A 20,982-nucleotide genomic window follows, 5' to 3' on the forward strand; every position below is an offset into this window, starting at 1 on the left:
GGTTTACACCACTCAAAAATGGACTTGGTATATTGCAAAATATGGAAATAATATGTCAAAAGTGTGAAATGTGCGAAATATGCAAAAAGCTGCAAAATGTGTGGGACATATCACAGAAATATGCTTCTCTGCGCCCTTTTAGATTTATACAAATACATTCTTTCCTTTTGTCTTGATCCCCGTGTTCACTAGGATTCTTCTTGTGAAGACGAGAAGAAGAAGAAGAAGAAAAAGAAGAAGCAGAAGGTAAACATGTATAAATGACAAAAAAGAGACTAAAATGTCAGGGAGGGACTAGAAAGAGATCCAGTAGAACTACAGTAAGACTAGTGGAGAAGTAACCTAACGTCAACTAGCGGAACATAACTGCGTCGGCGGTGGCTCAGGGGTAGAGTGGCTGGATGGTAACTGGATGGTAACTGCAAGGTTGCCAGTTCGATCCCGGGCTCCCCCAGAGTTAGTGTCGAAGTGTCCTTGAGCAAGACACTGAACCCCTGATTGCTCCTGATGTGTTGGTTGGTGCCTTGCATGGTTTCCCCCGCCATCGGTGTATGAATGTGTGTGTGAATGGGTGAATGTAATGCACAATCTATGTAAAGGTGTGTGAATGTGTGTGTGTGAATGGGTGAATGTAATGCACAATCTATGTAAAGGTGTATGAATGTGTGTGTGAATGGGTGAATGTAATGCACAATCTATGTAAAGCGCCTTGGATAAAGGTGTTATATAAATGCACCATTTACCATTTTAACTGTATATGCTACGCTCTAATTTCTTCTTTGTGTGTTCTTGTTATCCCAGGACTCCTCCTCTTCCTCCTCCGCCTGCTCCTCCTCCTCCTCCTCAGACAGCGAGGACGAAAAGAAGAAGAAGAAGAAAAAGAAGAAGAAGAAGAAGACCAATAAGAAAAAGAAGGCATGCCTCCAAACATTTATAAACCATTTGTACAGTTTGTTTGTTAACAAGCAATTCAACAGAGCACCAAAGTCTAGGTGTCAATAATTAGGATGTAGCGAATTCCTTTGCCCTGTTTCGCTCTGGATCTTATCATCAGTTTGTTCTATGTAGATGATACTAACGAAGGCTCTGTTCCATTCTGGTCAAACAGAGTCAGTGTTAATGATACTAACGAAGGCTCTGTTCCATTCTGGTCAAACAGAGTCAGTGCTCAGTGTTAATGATACTAACGAAGGCTCTGTTCCATTCTGGTCAAACAGAGTCAGTGTTAATGATGCTAACGAAGGCTCTGTTCCATTCTGGTCAAACAGAGTCAGTGTTAATGATGCTAACGAAGGCTCTATTCCATTCTGGTCAAACAGAGTCAGTGTTAATGATGCTAACGAAGGCTCTGTTCCATTCTGGTCAAACAGAGTCAGTGTTAATGATGCTAACGAAGGCTCTGTTCCATTCTGGTCAAACAGAGTCAGTGTTAATGATGCTAACGAAGGCTCTGTTCCATTCTGGTCAAACAGAGTCAGTGTTAATGATGCTAATGAAGGCTCTGTTCCATTCTGGTCAAACAGAGTAAGTGTTAATGATGCTAATGAAGGCTCTGTTCCATTCTGGTCAAACAGAGTCAGTGTTAATGATACTAATGAAGGCTCTGTTCCATTCTGGTCAAACAGAGTCAGTGTTAATGATACTAACGAAGGCTCTGTTCCATTCTGGTCAAACAGAGTCAGTGTTAATGATACTAACGAAGGCTCTGTTCCATTCTGGTCAAACAAAGTCAGTGTTAATGATGCTAATGAAGGCTCTGTTCCATTCTGGTCAAACAGAGTCAGTGTTAATGATACTAATGAAGGCTCTGTTCCATTCTGGTCAAACAGAGTCAGTGATAATGATGCAAACGAAGGCTCTGTTCCATTCTGGTCAAACAGAGTCAGTGTTAATGATACTAACGAAGGCTCTGTTCCATTCTGGTCAAACAGAGTCAGTGTTAATGATACTAACGAAGGCTCTGTTCCATTCTGGTCAAACAGAGTCAGTGTTAATGATGCTAATGAAGGCTCTGTTCCATTCTGGTCAAACAGAGTCAGTGTTAATGATACTAACGAAGGCTCTGTTCCATTCTGGTCAAACAGAGTCAGTGTTAATGATGCTAATGAAGGCTCTGTTCCATTCTGGTCAAACAGAGTCAGTGTTAATGATACTAACGAAGGCTCTGTTCCATTCTGGTCAAACAGAGTCAGGCCTCATTCACACGTACCAAACACCAATCAAGCAAATGTTTGGTCATTGTTTTGTTTTTTTAGGCCACCACAATGCTTTTCCAATGGGAGTCACATGGTTTGACCAAACATTTCTTGTTTGATGGAGGGGGAGGGGCAGAACACCACCAGCAATCAAACACAAATGTTTGGTCAAACCATGTGACTCCCATTGGAAAAGCATTGTGGTGGCCTAAAAAAACAAAAAAATGACCAAACATTTGATTGATCGTGTTTGATACGTGTGAATGAGGCCTCAGAGTTATATGGTTTGAGTAAAGGTTTGCTACACTAAATGGAACAGAGCCTTCGTTAGTATCATTAAAAGTCCCCAAAAAACAAGGAAAAAAACAACACATTTCTTACAGTAAAGGGTAAATAAATACAGCAGGTGTTTTGAACTGTCAATCAACTTTCAGGACTCCTCCTCCTTGGATAGTTCTTCTATGTTTCTATGTCAGTGGTTCTTCGATTTTTCAAAAATAGCAGACCTACAAGCTCGTAGCGCGCCACTCGGTGGCGTGCTATGAGCTTGTAGGTCTGCTATTTTTCAATAGCTAAAGCATAACATAATGCTGACACCAAAAGGGGTTCCCGCCCAGAATGGGTTAACTGTATATGCTACGCTCTAATTTCTTCTTTGTGTGTTCTTGTTATCCCAGGACTCCTCCTCTTCCTCCTCTTCCTCCTCCGCCTGCTCCTCCTCCTCAGACAGCGAGGACGAAAAGAAGAAGAAGAAGAAAAAGAAGAAGAAGAAGAAGACCAAAAAGAAGAAGAAGGCATGCCTCCAAACATTTATAAACCATTTGTACAGTTTGTTTGTTAACAAGCAATTCAACAGAGCACCAAAGTCTAGGTGTCAATAATTAGGATGTAGCGAATTCCTTTGCCCTGTTTCGCTCTGGATCTTATCATCAGTTTGTTCTATGTAGATGATACTAACGAAGGCTCTGTTCCATTCTGGTCAAACAGAGTCAGTGTTAATGATACTAATGAAGGCTCTGTTCCATTCTGGTCAAACAGAGTCAGTGTTAATGATACTAACGAAGGCTCTGTTCCATTCTGGTCAAACAGAGTCAGTGTTAATGATGCTAACGAAGGCTCTGTTCCATTCTGGTCAAACAGAGTCAGTGTTAATGATGCTAATGAAGGCTCTGTTCCATTCTGGTCAAACAGAGTCAGTGTTAATGATACTAACGAAGGCTCTGTTCCATTCTGGTCAAACAGAGTCAGTGTTAATGATGCTAATGAAGGCTCTGTTCCATTCTGGTCAAACAGAGTCAGTGATAATGATGCAAACGAAGGCTCTGTTCCATTCTGGTCAAACAGAGTCAGTGTTAATGATGCTAATGAAGGCTCTGTTCCATTCTGGTCGAACAGAGTCAGTGTTAATGATACTAACGAAGGCTCTGTTCCATTCTGGTCAAACAGAGTCAGTGTTAATGATGCTAATGAAGGCTCTGTTCCATTCTGGTCAAACAGAGTCAGTGTTAATGATACTAACGAAGGCTCTGTTCCATTCTGGTCAAACAGAGTCAGTGTTAATGATGCTAATGAAGGCTCTGTTCCATTCTGGTCAAACAGAGTCAGTGTTAATGATACTAACGAAGGCTCTGTTCCATTCTGGTCAAACAGAGTCAGGCCTCATTCACACGTACCAAACACCAATCAAGCAAATGTTTGGTCATTGTTTTGTTTTTTTAGGCCACCACAATGCTTTTCCAATGGGAGTCACATGGTTTGACCAAACATTTCTTGTTTGATGGAGGGGGAGGGGCAGAACACCACCAGCAATCAAACACAAATGTTTGGTCAAACCATGTGACTCCCATTGGAAAAGCATTGTGGTGGCCTAAAAAAACAAAAAAATGACCAAACATTTGATTGATCGTGTTTGATACGTGTGAATGAGGCCTCAGAGTTATATGGTTTGAGTAAAGGTTTGCTACACTAAATGGAACAGAGCCTTCGTTAGTATCATTAAAAGTCCCCAAAAAACAAGGAAAAAAACAACACATTTCTTACAGTAAAGGGTAAATAAATACAGCAGGTGTTTTGAACTGTCAATCAACTTTCAGGACTCCTCCTCCTTGGATAGTTCTTCTATGTTTCTATGTCAGTGGTTCTTCGATTTTTCAAAAATAGCAGACCTACAAGCTCGTAGCGCGCCACTCGGTGGCGTGCTATGAGCTTGTAGGTCTGCTATTTTTCAATAGCTAAAGCATAACATAATGCTGACACCAAAAGGGGTTCCCGCCCAGAATGGGTTAACTGTATATGCTACGCTCTAATTTCTTCTTTGTGTGTTCTTGTTATCCCAGGACTCCTCCTCTTCCTCCTCTTCCTCCTCCGCCTGCTCCTCCTCCTCAGACAGCGAGGACGAAAAGAAGAAGAAGAAGAAAAAGAAGAAGAAGAAGAAGACCAAAAAGAAGAAGAAGGCATGCCTCCAAACATTTATAAACCATTTGTACAGTTTGTTTGTTAACAAGCAATTCAACAGAGCACCAAAGTCTAGGTGTCAATAATTAGGATGTAGCGAATTCCTTTGCCCTGTTTCGCTCTGGATCTTATCATCAGTTTGTTCTATGTAGATGATACTAACGAAGGCTCTGTTCCATTCTGGTCAAACAGAGTCAGTGTTAATGATGCTAATGAAGGCTCTGTTCCATTCTGGTCAAACAGAGTCAGTGTTAATGATACTAACGAAGGCTCTGTTCCATTCTGGTCAAACAGAGTCAGTGTTAATGATACTAACGAAGGCTCTGTTCCATTCTGGTCAAACAGAGTCAGTGTTAATGATGCTAGTGAAGGCTCTGTTCCATTCTGGTCAAACAGAGTCAGTGTTAATGATGCTAATGAAGGCTCTGTTCCATTCTGGTCAAACAGAGTCAGTGTTAATGATACTAATGAAGGCTCTGTTCCATTCTGGTCAAACAGAGTCAGTGTTAATGATGCTAGTGAAGGCTCTGTTCCATTCTGGTCAAACAGAGTCAGTGTTAATGATAGTAACGAAGGCTCTGTTCCATCCTGGTCAAACAGAGTCAGTGTTAATGATACTAACGAAGGCTCTGTTCCATTCTGGTCAAACAGAGTCAGTGTTAATGATACTAACGAAGGCTCTGTTCCATTCTGGTCAAACAGAGTCAGTGTTAATGATACTAATGAAGGCTCTGTTCCATTCTGGTCAAACAGAGTCAGTGTTAATGATACTAACGAAGGCTCTGTTCCATTCTGGTCAAACAGAGTCAGTGTTAATGATACTAGCAAAGGCTCTGTTCCATTCTGGTCAAACAGAGTCAGTGTTAATGATACTAATGAAGGCTCTGTTCCATTCTGGTCAAACAGAGTCAGTGTTAATGATACTAATGAAGGCTCTGTTCCATTCTGGTCAAACAGAGTCAGTGTTAATGATACTAATGAAGGCTCTGTTCCATTCTGGTCAAACAGAGTCAGTGTTAATGATACTAATGAAGGCTCTGTTCCATTCTGGTCAAACAGAGTCAGTGTTAATGATACTAACGAAGGCTCTGTTCCATTCTGGTCAAACAGAGTCAGTGTTAATGATACTAACGAAGGCTCTGTTCCATTCTGGTCAAACAGAGTCAGTGTTAATGATACTAATGAAGGCTCTGTTCCATTCTGGTCAAACAGAGTCAGTGTTAATGATACTAACGAAGGCTCTGTTCCATTCTGGTCAAACAGAGTCAGTGTTAATGATAGTAACGAAGGCTCTGTTCCATTCTGGTCAAACAGAGTCAGTGTTAATGATACTAACGAAGGCTCTGTTCCATTCTGGTCAAACAGAGTCAGTGTTAATGATACTAACGAAGGCTCTGTTCCATTCTGGTCAAACAGAGTCAGTGTTAATGATACTAACGAAGGCTCTGTTCCATTCTGGTCAAACAGAGTCAGTGTTAATGATACTAACAAAGGCTCTGTTCCATTCTGGTCAAACAGAGTCAGTGTTAATGATACTAACGAAGGCTCTGTTCCATTCTGGTCAAACAGAGTCAGTGTTAATGATACTAACGAAGGCTCTGTTCCATTCTGGTCCAACAGAGTCAGTGTTAATGATACTAACGAAGGCTCTGTTCCATTCTGGTCAAACAGAGTCAGTGTTAATGATACTAGCAAAGGCTCTGTTCCATTCTGGTCAAACAGAGTCAGTGTTAATGATACTAATGAAGGCTCTGTTCCATTCTGGTCAAACAGAGTCAGTGTTAATGATACTAATGAAGGCTCTGTTCCATTCTGGTCAAACAGAGTCAGTGTTAATGATACTAATGAAGGCTCTGTTCCATTCTGGTCAAACAGAGTCAGTGTTAATGATACTAATGAAGGCTCTGTTCCATTCTGGTCAAACAGAGTCAGTGTTAATGATACTAACGAAGGCTCTGTTCCATTCTGGTCAAACAGAGTCAGTGTTAATGATACTAACGAAGGCTCTGTTCCATTCTGGTCAAACAGAGTCAGTGTTAATGATACTAATGAAGGCTCTGTTCCATTCTGGTCAAACAGAGTCAGTGTTAATGATACTAATGAAGGCTCTGTTCCATTCTGGTCAAACAGAGTCAGTGTTAATGATACTAATGAAGGCTCTGTTCCATTCTGGTCAAACAGAGTCAGTGTTAATGATACTAACGAAGGCTCTGTTCCATTCTGGTCAAACAGAGTCAGTGTTAATGATACTAATGAAGGCTCTGTTCCATTCTGGTCAAACAGAGTCAGTGTTAATGATACTAATGAAGGCTCTGTTCCATTCTGGTCATAACAGAGTCAGTGTTAATGATACTAATGAAGGTTCTGTTCCATTCTGGTCAAACAGAGTCAGTGTTAATGATGCTAACGAAGGCTCTGTTCCATTCTGGTCAAACAGAGTCAGTGTTAATGATACTAACGAAGGCTCTGTTCCATTCTGGTCAAACAGAGTCAGTGTTAATGATACTAACGAAGGCTCTGTTCCATTCTGGTCAAAGATGGAGGGGGAGGGGCAGAACACCACCAGCAATCAAACACAAATGTTTGGTCAAACCATGTGACTCCCATTGGAAAAGCATTGTGGTGGCCTAAAAAAAACAAAAAAATGACCAAACATTTGATTGATCGGTGTTTGATACGTGTGAATGAGGCCTCAGAGTTATATGGTTTGAGTAAAGGTTTGCTACACTAAATGGAACAGAGCCTTCGTTAGTATCATTAAAAGTCCCCAAAAAACAAGGAAAAAAACAACACATTTCTTACAGTAAAGGGTAAATAAATACAGCAGGTGTTTTGAACTGTCAATCAACTTTCAGGACTCCTCCTCCTGTGATAGTTATCCGTCGTCTTCATCATCTTCATCATCTTCATCATCTTCATCATCTTCATCATCTTCATCATCATCATCATCTGACAGCGAGAAAGACAAGAAAAAGAAGAAGAAGAAGGTATAATCGTTCATCACGACAATGTGGTTATAATTCTATTCACTTGCAGTTAAAGCAACATTATGTGTCCACACGCATTCTCATTTACTGATTGATTGATTGATTGATTGATTGATTGATTATTTTATTAGACAATAGAAAAAAATACAAACAGCACAATTTACAGTCAGGCATTTTGGCCCAAAGGGATTTCCGAAGAAAGACCCTACAGTCTTGTTTCCATTCTGGTCCCATGCACTCACACATATAGTCTTGTTTCCATTCTGGTCCCATGCACTCACACATAGTCTTGTTTCCATTCTGGTCCTATGCACTCACACATATAGTCTTGTTTCCATTCTGGTCCCATGCACTCACACATATAGTCTTGTTTCCATTCTGGTCCCATGCACTCACACATACAGTCTTGTTTCCATTCTGGTCCCATGCACTCACACATACAGTCTTGTTTCCATTCTGGTCCCATGCACTCACACATATAGTCTTGTTTCCATTCTGGTCCCATGCACTCACACACATATAGTCTTGTTTCCATTCTGGTCCCATGCACTCACACACATATAGTCTTGTTTCCATTCTGGTCCCATGCACTCACACACATATAGTCTTGTTTCCATTCTGGTCCAATGCACTCACACACATATAGTCTTGTTTCCATTCTGGTCCCATGCACTCACACACATATAGTCTTGTTTCCATTCTGGTCCAATGCACTCACACACATATAGTCTTGTTTCCATTCTGGTCCCATGCACTCACACATATAGTCTTGTTTCCATTCTGGTCCCATGCACTCACACATATAGTCTTGTTTCCATTCTGGTCCCATGCACTCACACATAGTCTTGTTTCCATTCTGGTCCTATGCACTCACACATATAGTCTTGTTTCCATTCTGGTCCCATGCACTCACACATATAGTCTTGTTTCCATTCTGGTCCCATGCACTCACACACATATAGTCTTGTTTCCATTCTGGTCCCATGCACTCACACATATAGTCTTGTTTCCATTCTGGTCCCATGCACTCACACATATAGTCTTGTTTCCATTCTGGTCCCATGCACTCACACATATAGTCATGTTTCCATTCTGGTCCCATGCACTCACACATATAGTCTTGTTTCCATTCTGGTCCCATGCACTCACACATATAGTCTTGTTTCCATTCTGGTCCCATGCACTCACACACATACAGTATGTAGTCATGAACAAGAATCTAAAACAGTAATTAGTCACCTCTACTCCTCTCCCTCTGACCTGCTGACAGGTGACATTTTAGGTCTGTTTTAAGTGATTTGCTTGTTTTAAAGGTATATTCAGTGATTTGACTTAATCTAAATATCACTTATTTTTTCTTTTTTTCTGGATAATCCTCCCCACTATAGAGTGTGCTGACCATATAAGGAGTTCCTCCCTGTCCCCAGTGAGCCCCTGGGGTCAAAAAACCCTAGTTTCAGTTTTGGTGGCGGGTGGCAAAGCCTTCATCCAATCAGGATGAGAGGGGCCTTCCTCCAATCATGATCGAGTGGGGTGCACATGCTGTTGGCCTGTTGCACTTCCCCCCACTGTAGAGCGTGCATGTGCACATTTTGTTACCGGGGCGGACTGGGTGGTTCTCCAAATCACTCAAATCACTGAATGCTCCTTTAAGGGAAGGGGGGCGGGGCATTCCACACCTGAATAGCAGTGCTGCGGAAGGTGAATTTACCCATATTTGTTTTGTAAGTGGGCGGCACCAGATCATTGTTTACGCTACCTCTAGTTTTGTGGCTGTGGGTGTCGCTCACTTTTTTAAAGTAATCAATCAAGTAAATGGGCACTGAGGGCATGGAGGGCATTGCATGTACAATTTTGAATGTCAGACCCATTTTCAATTGTTTGACCTTTGAACTCCGGTGCTGTCGTTTCACTGCCGACAAGATGCACGGCGTCTTTTATTTTGAAAACCCCCAAATTCACCCAAAAAATGAACCGGAAGCAGAATCGCCTATACACAGGTGTGATTTTTTTTTAAATAAGTCCCTAACGTCCCTAACAATCTTATACCCAATTCTCGAGAAAAAACGCGTCCAAAGAAAGATTGCGCTTATAATGGAAGTGGACGGCGGCGGGGAAACATTTCATTGACGGACCACAGCGGAAGGGAGCGTTGCCTAGCGACAAGGAAGCTACTATACAGTACATATGAAGGGAGCGTTGCCTAGCGACAGGGAAGCTACTATACAGTACATATGAAGGGAGCGTTGCCTAGCGACAGGGAAGCTACTATACAGTACATATGAAGGGAGCGTTGCCTAGCGACAGGGAAGCTACTATACAGTACATATGAAGGGAGCGTTGCCTAGCGACAGGGAAGCTACTATACAGTACATATGAAGGGAGCGTTGCCTAGCGACAGGGAAGCTACTATACAGTACATATGAAGGGAGCGTTGCCTAGCGACAAGGAAGCTACTATACAGTACATATGAAGGGAGCGTTGCCTAGCGACAGGGAAGCTACTATACAGTACATATGAAGGGAGCGTTGCCTAGCGACAAGGAAGCTACTATACAGTTCATATGAAGGGAGCGTTGCCTAGCGACAGGGAAGCTACTATACAGTACATATGAAGGGAGCGTTGCCTAGCGACAAGGAAGCTACTATACAGTACATATGAAGGGAGCGTTGCCTAGCGACAGGGAAGCTACTATACAGTACATATGAAGGGAGCGTTGCCTAGCGACAGGGAAGCTACTATACAGTTCATATGAAGGGAGCGTTGCCTAGCGACAAGGAAGCTACTATACAGTTCATATGAAGGGAGCGTTGCCTAGCGACAGGGAAGCTACTATACAGTACATATGAAGGGAGCGTTGCCTAGCGACAAGGAAGCTACTATACAGTACATATGAAGGGAGCGTTGCCTAGCGACAAGGAAGCTACTATACAGTTCATATGAAGGGAGCGTTGCCTAGCGACAGGGAAGCTACTATACCAGGGGTAGGCGACCTTAGGCACGGGTGCCAACATTGGCACAGGGGAGAGTGGTCACTGGCACAGGGGAGGGTGGTCACTGGCACAGGGGAGGGTGGTCACTGGCATAAGTGTGAGACTCTAGAGAGCTTATTTATTTTCAAATTAAATATTCAACCCAAGCTTAGTCAGTTAAACTGCATCTATATACACATTACGTCCTGCACATACTGACTGGGGAGAGACTGCGTTTGGGAGATTATTTCTCTCCGAGTCCAATGATCATTACATCCTGATGTGAAAGAAAATATTACAAAAGACAATAATACGGCACAATTGTTATATCCTATGGAAATGTTACATTTTGATGTGGTGTCATAATAATATTTTTATGTATTAACTATCAAGAAACTATAAAAACAAATGAAAACATGGCACTTCATGTCAAAAAGGTTGCCGATTCTGCACAAAGTTATAACACCAAAAAGACATCAAATACGTCTTCGGCAGTGAATGAGTAACGTCTGAAGTGAGTGGTACTGTACTGTACTGTACTGTACTGTACTGTACTGTACTGTACTGTACTGTACTGTACTGTACTGTACTGTACTGTACTGTACTGTACTGTACTGTACTGTACTGTACTGTACTGTATACTGTACTGTACCGTATACCGTACCGTACAAGCCCTCCTCCCTGGCCTGTGTGTCTGTGTCTGTGTGTTAGGCTGTGCAACAGTGACACTTGGTGGTGAACAAACGCTATAACGCTATATCGTGCTTCGACAGACCCAGGGACCCAGGGACACACATAGCTGTCTAGAGGGGTGGTTGCACCACTAAAAAAAAAGCTGTTTTGTTCGTGAACATCATTCTAGTGGGGCGACTGAGGCTCAAGAGGTAGAGCAGGTCGTCCAATGATCCATGGGATCCTCCTGTCTACATGTCGAAGTGTCCTTGGGCAAGACACTGAACCCCAAATTGCTCCCGATGTGCTGGTTGGTACCTTGCATGGCTTCCGCCGCAATCGGTGTATGAATGTGTGTGTGAATGGGTGAATGTAATGCACAATCTATGTAAAGCGCCTTGGATAAAGGCGCTATATAAATGCACCATTTACCATTTATTTATTTAACACCTTTTTCTGTTAAAACAGGATTCTAGCTCCTCCGACTGCGATGGAAAGAAGAAGAAAGACAAGAAAGATAAAAAGAAGGTATAGTCTTTTATGTTCCATAAACTAAACTTTTTGTTGTTTTATTTTGGTCTTCAGTTCATGTACTGAATGAAAACGTTTTATAAATAATACATAATACATTGCTATAACCAAAAAAAGGTGTAAGCTGAAGCTAATTAGCTTATTTTGCCTACCCTCGCCAACTACAAATAATATACAATTATACATGACAGACAAAGAAAACAAAAACAGAGTAATAAGTCTCTGTATCACTATTGTGATAACAGTGGTTATCAGATCATAATACTTGATAATACATGTATTGTTGTACATGTATATAACATGATAAATGATATATAGATGTATGTATGTACATATACATATCATAATATATGTATAATAGTCATAATATCAAATACAGGATCATAAGTTACATATACTTATGTATCATCTTGTTTTTAAACATTTCTTTTAAACACATGGATTGAACTAAACTGAAGGGCCATTCACACTAATAGCTATGAAGATAACTATTAGGGATGTCCCGAATGATCACCATGTCTTTGTATCTGCCGAACACTAACACTTATGCTATATCACAATAGTACAATATTCCAATCCCATTCTGATCATTCGAAAATGACGTGATCGGCCCGTGTCTGTGTGAACTCTGCCATCCACTTGACTTATAGAACCATGTTCAAAACTATATGTTTATATTTATAACTCAATAATTTGCTGTCGATCAGAAAACTACTGTCACACAAAAGTGGCAAAACAATATCGGATCTGCAGGTTCCACCACTGTATGGTTGAGGAGTCCACCACTGTATGGTTGAGGAGTCCACCACTGTATGGTTGAGGAGTCCACCACTGTATGGTTGAGGAGTCCACCACTGTATGGTTGAGGAGTCCACCACTGTATGGTTGAGGAGTCCACCACTGTATGGTTGAGGAGTCCACCACTGTATGGTTGAGGAGTCCACCACTGTATGGTTGAGGAGTCCACCACTGTATGGTTGAGGAGTCCACCACTGTATGGTTGAGGAGTCCACCACTGTATGGTTGAGGAGTCCACCACTGTATGGTTGAGGAGTCCACCACTGTATGGTTGAGGAGTCCACCACTGTATGGTTGAGGAGTCCACCACTGTATGGTTGAGGAGTCCACCACTGTATGGTTGAGGAGTCCACCACTGTATGGTTGAGGAGTCCACCACTGTATGGTTGAGGAGTCCACCACTGTATGGTTGAGGAGTCCACCACTGTATGGTTGAGGAGTCCACCACTGTATGGTTGAGGAGTCCACCACTGTATGGTTGAGGAGTCCACCACTGTATGGTTGAGGAGTCCACCACTGTATGGTTGAGGAGTCCACCACTGTATGGTTGAGGAGTCCACCACTGTATGGTTGAGGAGTCCACCACTGTATGGTTGAGGAGTCCACCACTGTATGGTTGAGGAGTCCACCACTGTATGGTTGAGGAGTCCACCACTGTATGGTTGAGGAGTCCACCACTGTATGGTTGAGGAGTCCACCACTGTATGGTTGAGGAGTCCACCACTGTATGGTTGAGGAGTCCACCACTGTATGGTTGAGGAGTCCACCACTGTATGGTTGAGGAGTCCACCACTGTATGGTTGAGGAGTCCACCACTGTATGGTTGAGGAGTCCACCACTGTATGGTTGAAGAGTCCACCACTGTATGGTTGAGGAGTCCACCACTGTATGGTTGAGGAGTCCACCACTGTATGGTTGAGGAGTCCACCACTGTATGGTTGAGGAGTCCACCACTGTATGGTTGAGGAGTCCACCACTGTATGGTTGAGGAGTCCACCACTGTATGGTTGAGGAGTCCACCACTGTATGGTTGAGGAGTCCACCACTGTATGGTTGAGGAGTCCACCACTGTATGGTTGAGGAGTCCACCACTGTATGGTTGAGGAGTCCACCACTGTATGGTTGAGGAGTCCACCACTGTATGGTTGAGGAGTCCACCACTGTATGGTTGAGGAGTCCACCACTGTATGGTTGAGGAGTCCACCACTGTATGGTTGAAGAGTCCACCACTGTATGGTTGAGGAGTCCACCACTGTATGGTTGAGGAGTCCACCACTGTATGGTTGAGGAGTCCACCACTGTATGGTTGAGGAGTCCACCACTGTAAGGTTGAGGAGTCCACCACTGTATGGTTGAGGAGTCCACCACTGTATGGTTGAGGAGTCCACCACTGTATGGTTGAGGAGTCCACCACTGTATGGTTGAGGAGTCCACCACTGTATGGTTGAGGAGTCCACCACTGTATGGTTGAGGAGTCCACCACTGTATGGTTGAGGAGTCCACTGTATGGTTGAGGAGTCCACCACTGTATGGTTGAGGAGTCCACCACTGTATGGTTGAGGAGTCCACCACTGTATGGTTGAGGAGTCCACCACTGTATGGTTGAGGAGTCCACCACTGTATGGTTGAGGAGTCCACCACTGTATGGTTGAGGAGTCCACCACTGTATGGTTGAGGAGTCCACCACTGTATGGTTGAGGAGTCCACCACTGTATGGTTGAGGAGTCCACCACTGTATGGTTGAGGAGTCCCACAAGTTTACAAAGTGCTTCACATTACAATACATAAACAGGCAATTCAAATCAACAATGGAATTTAACAAAATACAAAAACCAAAATAATGATAAAAAAGAGAAAGCAGAAACTGGATGTTCATTCAAACTCATTAAAAGCCTTTCTATAATAGTGAGTTTTTAAAAGTATTTTAAAAGTGGACAGTCTAATGTCCAGTGGTAGTTGGTTCCACAGCAGTGGAGTCCTAGCAGCCTGCCACCCTGCCACCTTGCGTCACCAGCTTTGTGATGGGGGGGTCAAGTAAAACTTTTTCTGCTGATCTAAGATTACGGGAAGGTACTGTATGTGAAGGGACAGGAGGTCAGAAATACACCCAGGTGCCAGTCCGTTTAGTGATTTAAAAACAAACAAGTTAACTTTAAAATCTATTCTGAACACGACTGGTAACCAGTGCAGAGAGGCCAGAACAGGAGTATATGGTCGTATCTCCTGGTTCTTGTAAGAACTCTAGCTGCTGTGTTCTGAACTATAGTTGAAGGCGATTGATAGACTTTTTTGGGAGTCCAGAAAAAAGAGAATTGCAGTAGTCCAGATGGTTTGTGACAAAGGCATGAATAAGAGTTTGTGCATCGTTGAATGAAAGAAATGATCTGATTTTTGCAATATTCTTGATTTGGCAAATGGCTGTTTTCGTGATGTTAGTAGAGAAGCTTTGAGAAGTTTAGATCGGAATCAAATAAAACCCCCAGATTTCTAGCCTCGGGGGAGCTTCTCACCCTATCTGTAAGGGAGATGCCGCCGCCACCCGTCTTCTCACCCTATCTCTAAGGGAGATGCCGCAGCCGCCCGTCTTCTCACCCTATCTCTAAGGGAGATGCCGCAGCCGCCCGTCTTCTCACCCTATCTCTAAGGGAGATGCTGCAGCCGCCCGTCTTCTCACCCTATCTCTAAGGGAGATGCCGCAGCCACCCGTCTTCTCACCCTATCTCTAAGGGAGATGCCGCCGCCACCCGTCTTCTCACCCTATCTGTAAGGGAGATGCCGCAGCCACCCGTCTTCTCACCCTATCTCTAAGGGAGATGCCGCAGCCGCCCGTCTTCTCACCCTATCTCTAAGGGAGATGCCGCAGCCGCCCGTCTTCTCACCCTATCTCTAAGGGAGATGCCGCCGCCACCCGTCTTCTCACCCTATCTCTAAGGGAGATGCCGCAGCCACCCGTCTTCTCACCCTATCTCTAAGGGAGATGCCGCAGTCGCCCGTCTTCTCACCCTATCTCTAAGGGAGATGCCGCAGCCACCCGTCTTCTCACCCTATCTCTAAGGGAGATGCCGCCGCCACCCGTCTTCTCACCCTATCTCTAAGGGAGATGCCGCAGCCGCCCGTCTTCTCACCCTATCTCTAAGGGAGATGCCGCCGCCACCCGTCTTCTCACCCTATCTCTAAGGGAGATGCCGCCGCCACCCGTCTTCTCACCCTATCTGTAAGGGAGATGCCGCAGCCGCCCGTCTTCTCACCCTATCTCTAAGGGAGATGCCGCCGCCACCCGTCTTCTCACCCTATCTGTAAGGGAGATGCCGCAGCCGCCCGTCTTCTCACCCTATCTCTAAGGGAGATGCCGCCGCCACCCGTCTTCTCACCCTATCTCTAAGGGAGATGCCGCCGCCACCCGTCTTCTCACCCTATCTGTAAGGGAGATGCCGCAGCCACCCGTCTTCTCACCCTATCTCTAAGGGAGATGCCGCAGCCGCCCGTCTTCTCACCCTATCTCTAAGGGAGATGCCGCAGCCACCCGTCTTCTCACCCTATCTCTAAGGGAGATGCCGCAGCCACCCGTCTTCTCACCCTATCTCTAAGGGAGATGCCGCAGCCACCCGTCTTCTCACCCTATCTCTAAGGGAGATGCCGCAGCCGCCCGTCTTCTCACCCTATCTCTAAGGGAGATGCCGCAGCCACCCGTCTTCTCACCCTATCTCTAAGGGAGATGCCGCCGCCACCCGTCTTCTCACCCTATCTGTAAGGGAGATGCCGCCGCCACCCGTCTTCTCACCCTATCTCTAAGGGAGATGCCGCAGCCGCCCGTCTTCTCACCCTATCTCTAAGGGAGATGCCGCAGCCACCCGTCTTCTCACCCTATCTCTAAGGGAGATGCCGCCGTCGCCCGTCGGAGAAAACTCTTTCTAATTATTTGAAATAAGTCGCGTCTGCTATAGCCTACATGCCTAAATTGTAAATTGATGCTGTGGTTGAAGTGGTTAAATACCGTGTGTGTGTGTGTGTGTGTGTGTGTGTGTGTGTGTGTGTGTGTGTGTGTGTGTGTGTGTGTGTGTGTGTGTGTGTGTGTGTGTGTGTGTGTGTGTGTGTGTGTGTGTGTGTGTGTGTGTGTGTGTGTGTGTGTGTGTGTGCGCTTCCACAGGAGGAAGAGGGTGGTCATCAGAGTGAAGATGAACTCAGCTGTGCAGGTGACAGACAACGTTTAACCACACAAACCCTATACTATTCTGCTGAAAATAGCAGATCTACAAGCTTGGATAGATGGTGCTATTTTCAACATAGAGATTTGAGGACCCCCCCCCCCCCAGAAGCAAAGATTTGAGTTACAAATGTTCACTCTGAAAGAATATATATTCCTAATTTGCCACATTTTCACGAATTTTCAAAAATAGCAGATCTACAAGCTCGTAGCGCGGCACTCGTAGCGCGGCACTCGGTGCCGCGCTGCGAGCTTGTAGATCTGCTATTTTTCAATAGCTAAAGTATAAAATAATGCTTAAAACACCAAAAGGTGGATTAAAAGTAATTTTACTTATACTAAATGCTGGTTTATTTACCGAGAAAACAACATTGCACATTAAGATAATCATCTGGGGACCCCCCCAGATAATTATAATTAAAATATATATATATGTATTGATTTGTTATATCGACACAGGGCAAACAAACCATTTGCATCTACTGTCTTCTACTCTTAAACAATACATAATTGTGATTCATTATACATTAATTTGTGTTTCATGTACTTTCAATGAACAACATGCATCGTGCAATAGAATCTGAATGAGGCTTATCGGTGTTGTCTGATCATTATAATAATAATAACCTGCAGGTGTTGAAAGAGCGCCGCCTGCTGGAGAGAAGAAGAAAGACAAGAAAAAGAACAAGGTATTTCTGAATGAAGTCTTATATTCAGGAGTTATTTCCTACCCCATGAAGCCTTGTGAATTCATGGACATTTGTGTGTTTTTGTCACATTCCTGAGACAATAATGTGATGATTGTCCTTCATGACGGCATGATGTCTGTCTCTGTGTTTCAGACCTCCATGACCGACAGTGACCCAGATGATTATAAGGTAATACTAAGGGTGCAAAGTACAGTAACTAAGTAGGGCGGCTGTGGCTCAGGAGGTAGAGCAGGTCATCCAATGATCCCTGGGTCGGCGGTTCGAATCCCGGCTCCTCCTCCTGTCCACATGTCGAAGTGTCCTTGGGCAAGACACTGAACCCTACATTGCCTCCAATGAGTCGGTCGGTGTGAGCTTTCCACCATTGGTGTGTGAATGTGTTCAAGTGAGGACGCTGGTGTTGACTGTTCGCCGCTTCACCTCCCAATGTGTGTATGAATGAACCATTGTTAATTACATTTACTTGTGTTTGTACTTTTTTGAGGTATTTGTTACTTTACTTGAGTATTACTTTTACTCTGCTACAGTAAAACTTAAAACTTGAAACTTGAAAACTTTATTTACTAGTTTCTTTGGAGATTTCAGCCCCAAAAACCATTTGGCTATTTTCAAAAGATTTTGTGCAGATTTTGAACTTGTGGAATTGGACATTCTGCAATATGATTATAGCCTACTTTTACTTTATTTAGTACTTTAAGTATAGGCTACATTTTGATGCCGATACCTTTGTACTTTTACTTGAATATATTTTTAATACAGGATTTCTATACCTGTGCAGTATTTATACTTTTAATTAAGCAAAACATTTGAGTACACACACACACACACACACACACACACACACACACACACACACACACACACACACACACACACACACACACACACACACTCATGAACTTGTTTTCCCTTTTCGTGACAGTGCAAGAAACAAGCCGGTGACAAAGCATCCTGTTCATTGACTGGTATGTTTGTGACGTTTATATACGTTCATAAATGATTCATGTTAATCACTAAACCCTCAAGACTTGTTAAACTTGCTAAATATGCGAGTTTGCGCCATTATGTGCCCATTTTGAAGAAAGATTTACCCCTGCATAATCTGCACCAAAGATTTACCCCTGCATAATCTGAAGAAAGATTTACCCCTGCATAATCTGAAGAAAGATTTACCCCTGCATAATCTGAAGAAAGATTTACCCCTGCATAATCTGCACCATTTGGCTGATAATGCGGTAAATTGTGGAATGAGGGCATCACACAGTTTGATGTCTGGTGGTACAGTACGATGTTCTACCAGTGGCGTGCACAGATAGACACTAGGGGGTGCTAGAGCACCCCCTGCCCTTTTGGCAATGTGCCCTTTTGAAAAAAAAAAGAAACAAAAACTTTTTTTTCTCTTTTTTTTTTTAGATTTTTCAAAAATAGCAGACCTACAAGCTCATAGTGCGCCACTCGGTGGCGCACTATGAGCTTGTAGATCTGCTATTTTTCAATAGCTAAAGCATAACATAATGCTAACACCAAAAGGGGTTCCCGCCCAAAATAGATTAAGGCAACCGGCCGGTTCCACGCGCTGCACAAGGTGCCCTTTTTTAACTTGAGCACCTGCCCCTCTAAATGTCTGTGCACGCCACTGCTGTTTGATGTCTGGTGGTACAGTGTGATGTTCTACAATATGATATCTGTTTGATGTCTGGTGGTACAGTGTGATGTCATTCTTATTGATTGACACATGTCACCGTGTGATGTCATTCTGATTGATTGACACCTGTCACCGTGTGATGTCATTCGGATTGATTGACACCTGTCACCGTGTGATGTCATTCTGATTGATTGACACATGTCACCGTGTGATGTCATTCTGATTGATTGACACCTGTCACCGTGTGATGTCATTCTGATTGATTGACACCTGTCACCGTGTGATGTCACACCACAGCTGACGGAAACCTGAGTGACGACGAGGGGGAAGGAGGGAAGGAGAAAGACAAGAAGAAGAAGAAGAAAAAGGAGAAGAAGAAGAAGAAGAAAGATACAAAGAAGAAGAAGGTAATAAACGTTATTTATAGAGCACCTGTATGTTTGTGTTCTCCTGAGCATCCTACTATAAATGTGCCACGCCTCTGTCTGCGTGCGTGCGTGCGTGCGTGCGTGCGTGCGTGCGTGTGTGCGTGCGTGCGTGCGTGTGTGTACGGTTGTAATGCACGTAACTCGAGGACCGTTCGCCCCACCGACTTCACATTCGACACACGCGTTCCACACCCCCGCAGGGAGTGCAGTGCCCGGTATCTGGGCAGTCGGACACTCGGAACACACGGAAGTCCCCTCACCTGTGCAATGCTCAGCCTCTGCCTCAGCCAATTGATTGCCATGGCAACACCACACCTGCAAATTGATTACTTAACCACTCCACTTTTCACAGTCAGTTTGCACTCTTTGGGCACAGGCAGACAGACAGACAGATACAGAGATCTCCATATACAGTATGGGCACAAAAGGGACACAGACATATAGTTAAAATGGGTGCTATGACAAGTTGACAACGGGTAGTACTAGGTTCCCAAGTTGCATCGTTCTCAAGTAGGCTGGTGGCCGATGTGCACGTACAGGTCTAGTTATTGTATAATAACTGCCTTTTTGCGAACTGTTAATAAAGTATTTAATTATATGATATTATGCTTTGTTTAGCGTTTTTTGTTTTTATTTTTTTCACAATATCAAAGGTGTTATGGTCATGATTCACCAGGATACTGGATGGTTTGGTTGATTCTATAGGCTTAAAATAATTGATATACATTGTCTTGTCAATCTCTATAGGATAAATTAATGGCAGATGTTTCAGTGCCAAACAACAACAACAATAACAACTAGGTCAATGTGTAGGAAAGGTCCATACTGGCTCCATTGTGGTGTTGATAATTAAGGGCTGATGACGGAGATTCAATGATCTGATAACATCCCAAACGGCTTGTTAATTGCAAGTGAGCCGTACGTGCTCATGTCGGTCACTCTACTAGTCTAGCATGTCCAGCACGCCCAAGGTGATCGCACAGTGTTCCATTTATTTGGAGTAAAAGCGCACAACATTGTAGTGCGAGATGTAGTGGAGTATAGGAGTAAAAGTATTGGATATTGGAAACACTCCAGTGAAGTAAAAATGCCTCAAAGGTAACTGTACTTTGCACCACTGTCTACCACAGGACTGTGACTCAGACAGTAAATGTACTTTGCACCACTGTCTACCACAGGACTGTGACTCAGACAGTAAATGTACTTTGCACCACTGTCTACCACAGGACTGTACTTTGCACCACTGTCTACCACAGGACTGTACTTTGCACCACTGTCTACCACAGGACTGTACTTTGCACCACTGTCTACCACAGGACTGTACTTTGCACCACTGTCTACCACAGGACTGTACTTTGCACCACTGTCTACCACAGGACTGTACTT

At 43.7% G+C, this 20,982-nt stretch overlaps 1 protein-coding gene across 1 annotated transcript in view; it reads left to right on the top strand.

Moving 5' to 3' along the window:
• LOC306932970 (uncharacterized protein) overlaps positions 1 to 20,982 on the top strand; it is a 293,356-nt gene that overhangs the window by 239,113 nt on the left and 33,261 nt on the right. Inside the window, exons 9-18 of the mRNA XM_079514941.1 lie at positions 193 to 246; positions 802 to 915; positions 2,873 to 2,989; positions 4,532 to 4,619; positions 11,747 to 11,808; positions 16,757 to 16,802; positions 17,447 to 17,502; positions 17,656 to 17,691; positions 18,446 to 18,488; positions 19,466 to 19,575. Of these exons, the coding sequence (XP_079371067.1) occupies positions 193 to 246; positions 802 to 915; positions 2,873 to 2,989; positions 4,532 to 4,619; positions 11,747 to 11,808; positions 16,757 to 16,802; positions 17,447 to 17,502; positions 17,656 to 17,691; positions 18,446 to 18,488; positions 19,466 to 19,575 (726 nt within the window). The remainder of the gene's footprint in view (positions 1 to 192; positions 247 to 801; positions 916 to 2,872; positions 2,990 to 4,531; positions 4,620 to 11,746; positions 11,809 to 16,756; positions 16,803 to 17,446; positions 17,503 to 17,655; positions 17,692 to 18,445; positions 18,489 to 19,465; positions 19,576 to 20,982) is intronic.

Source organism: Electrona antarctica, assembly GCF_951216825.1.
Source record: "Electrona antarctica genome assembly, chromosome: 11".
Taxonomy (NCBI): Eukaryota; Metazoa; Chordata; class Actinopteri; order Myctophiformes; family Myctophidae; genus Electrona; species Electrona antarctica.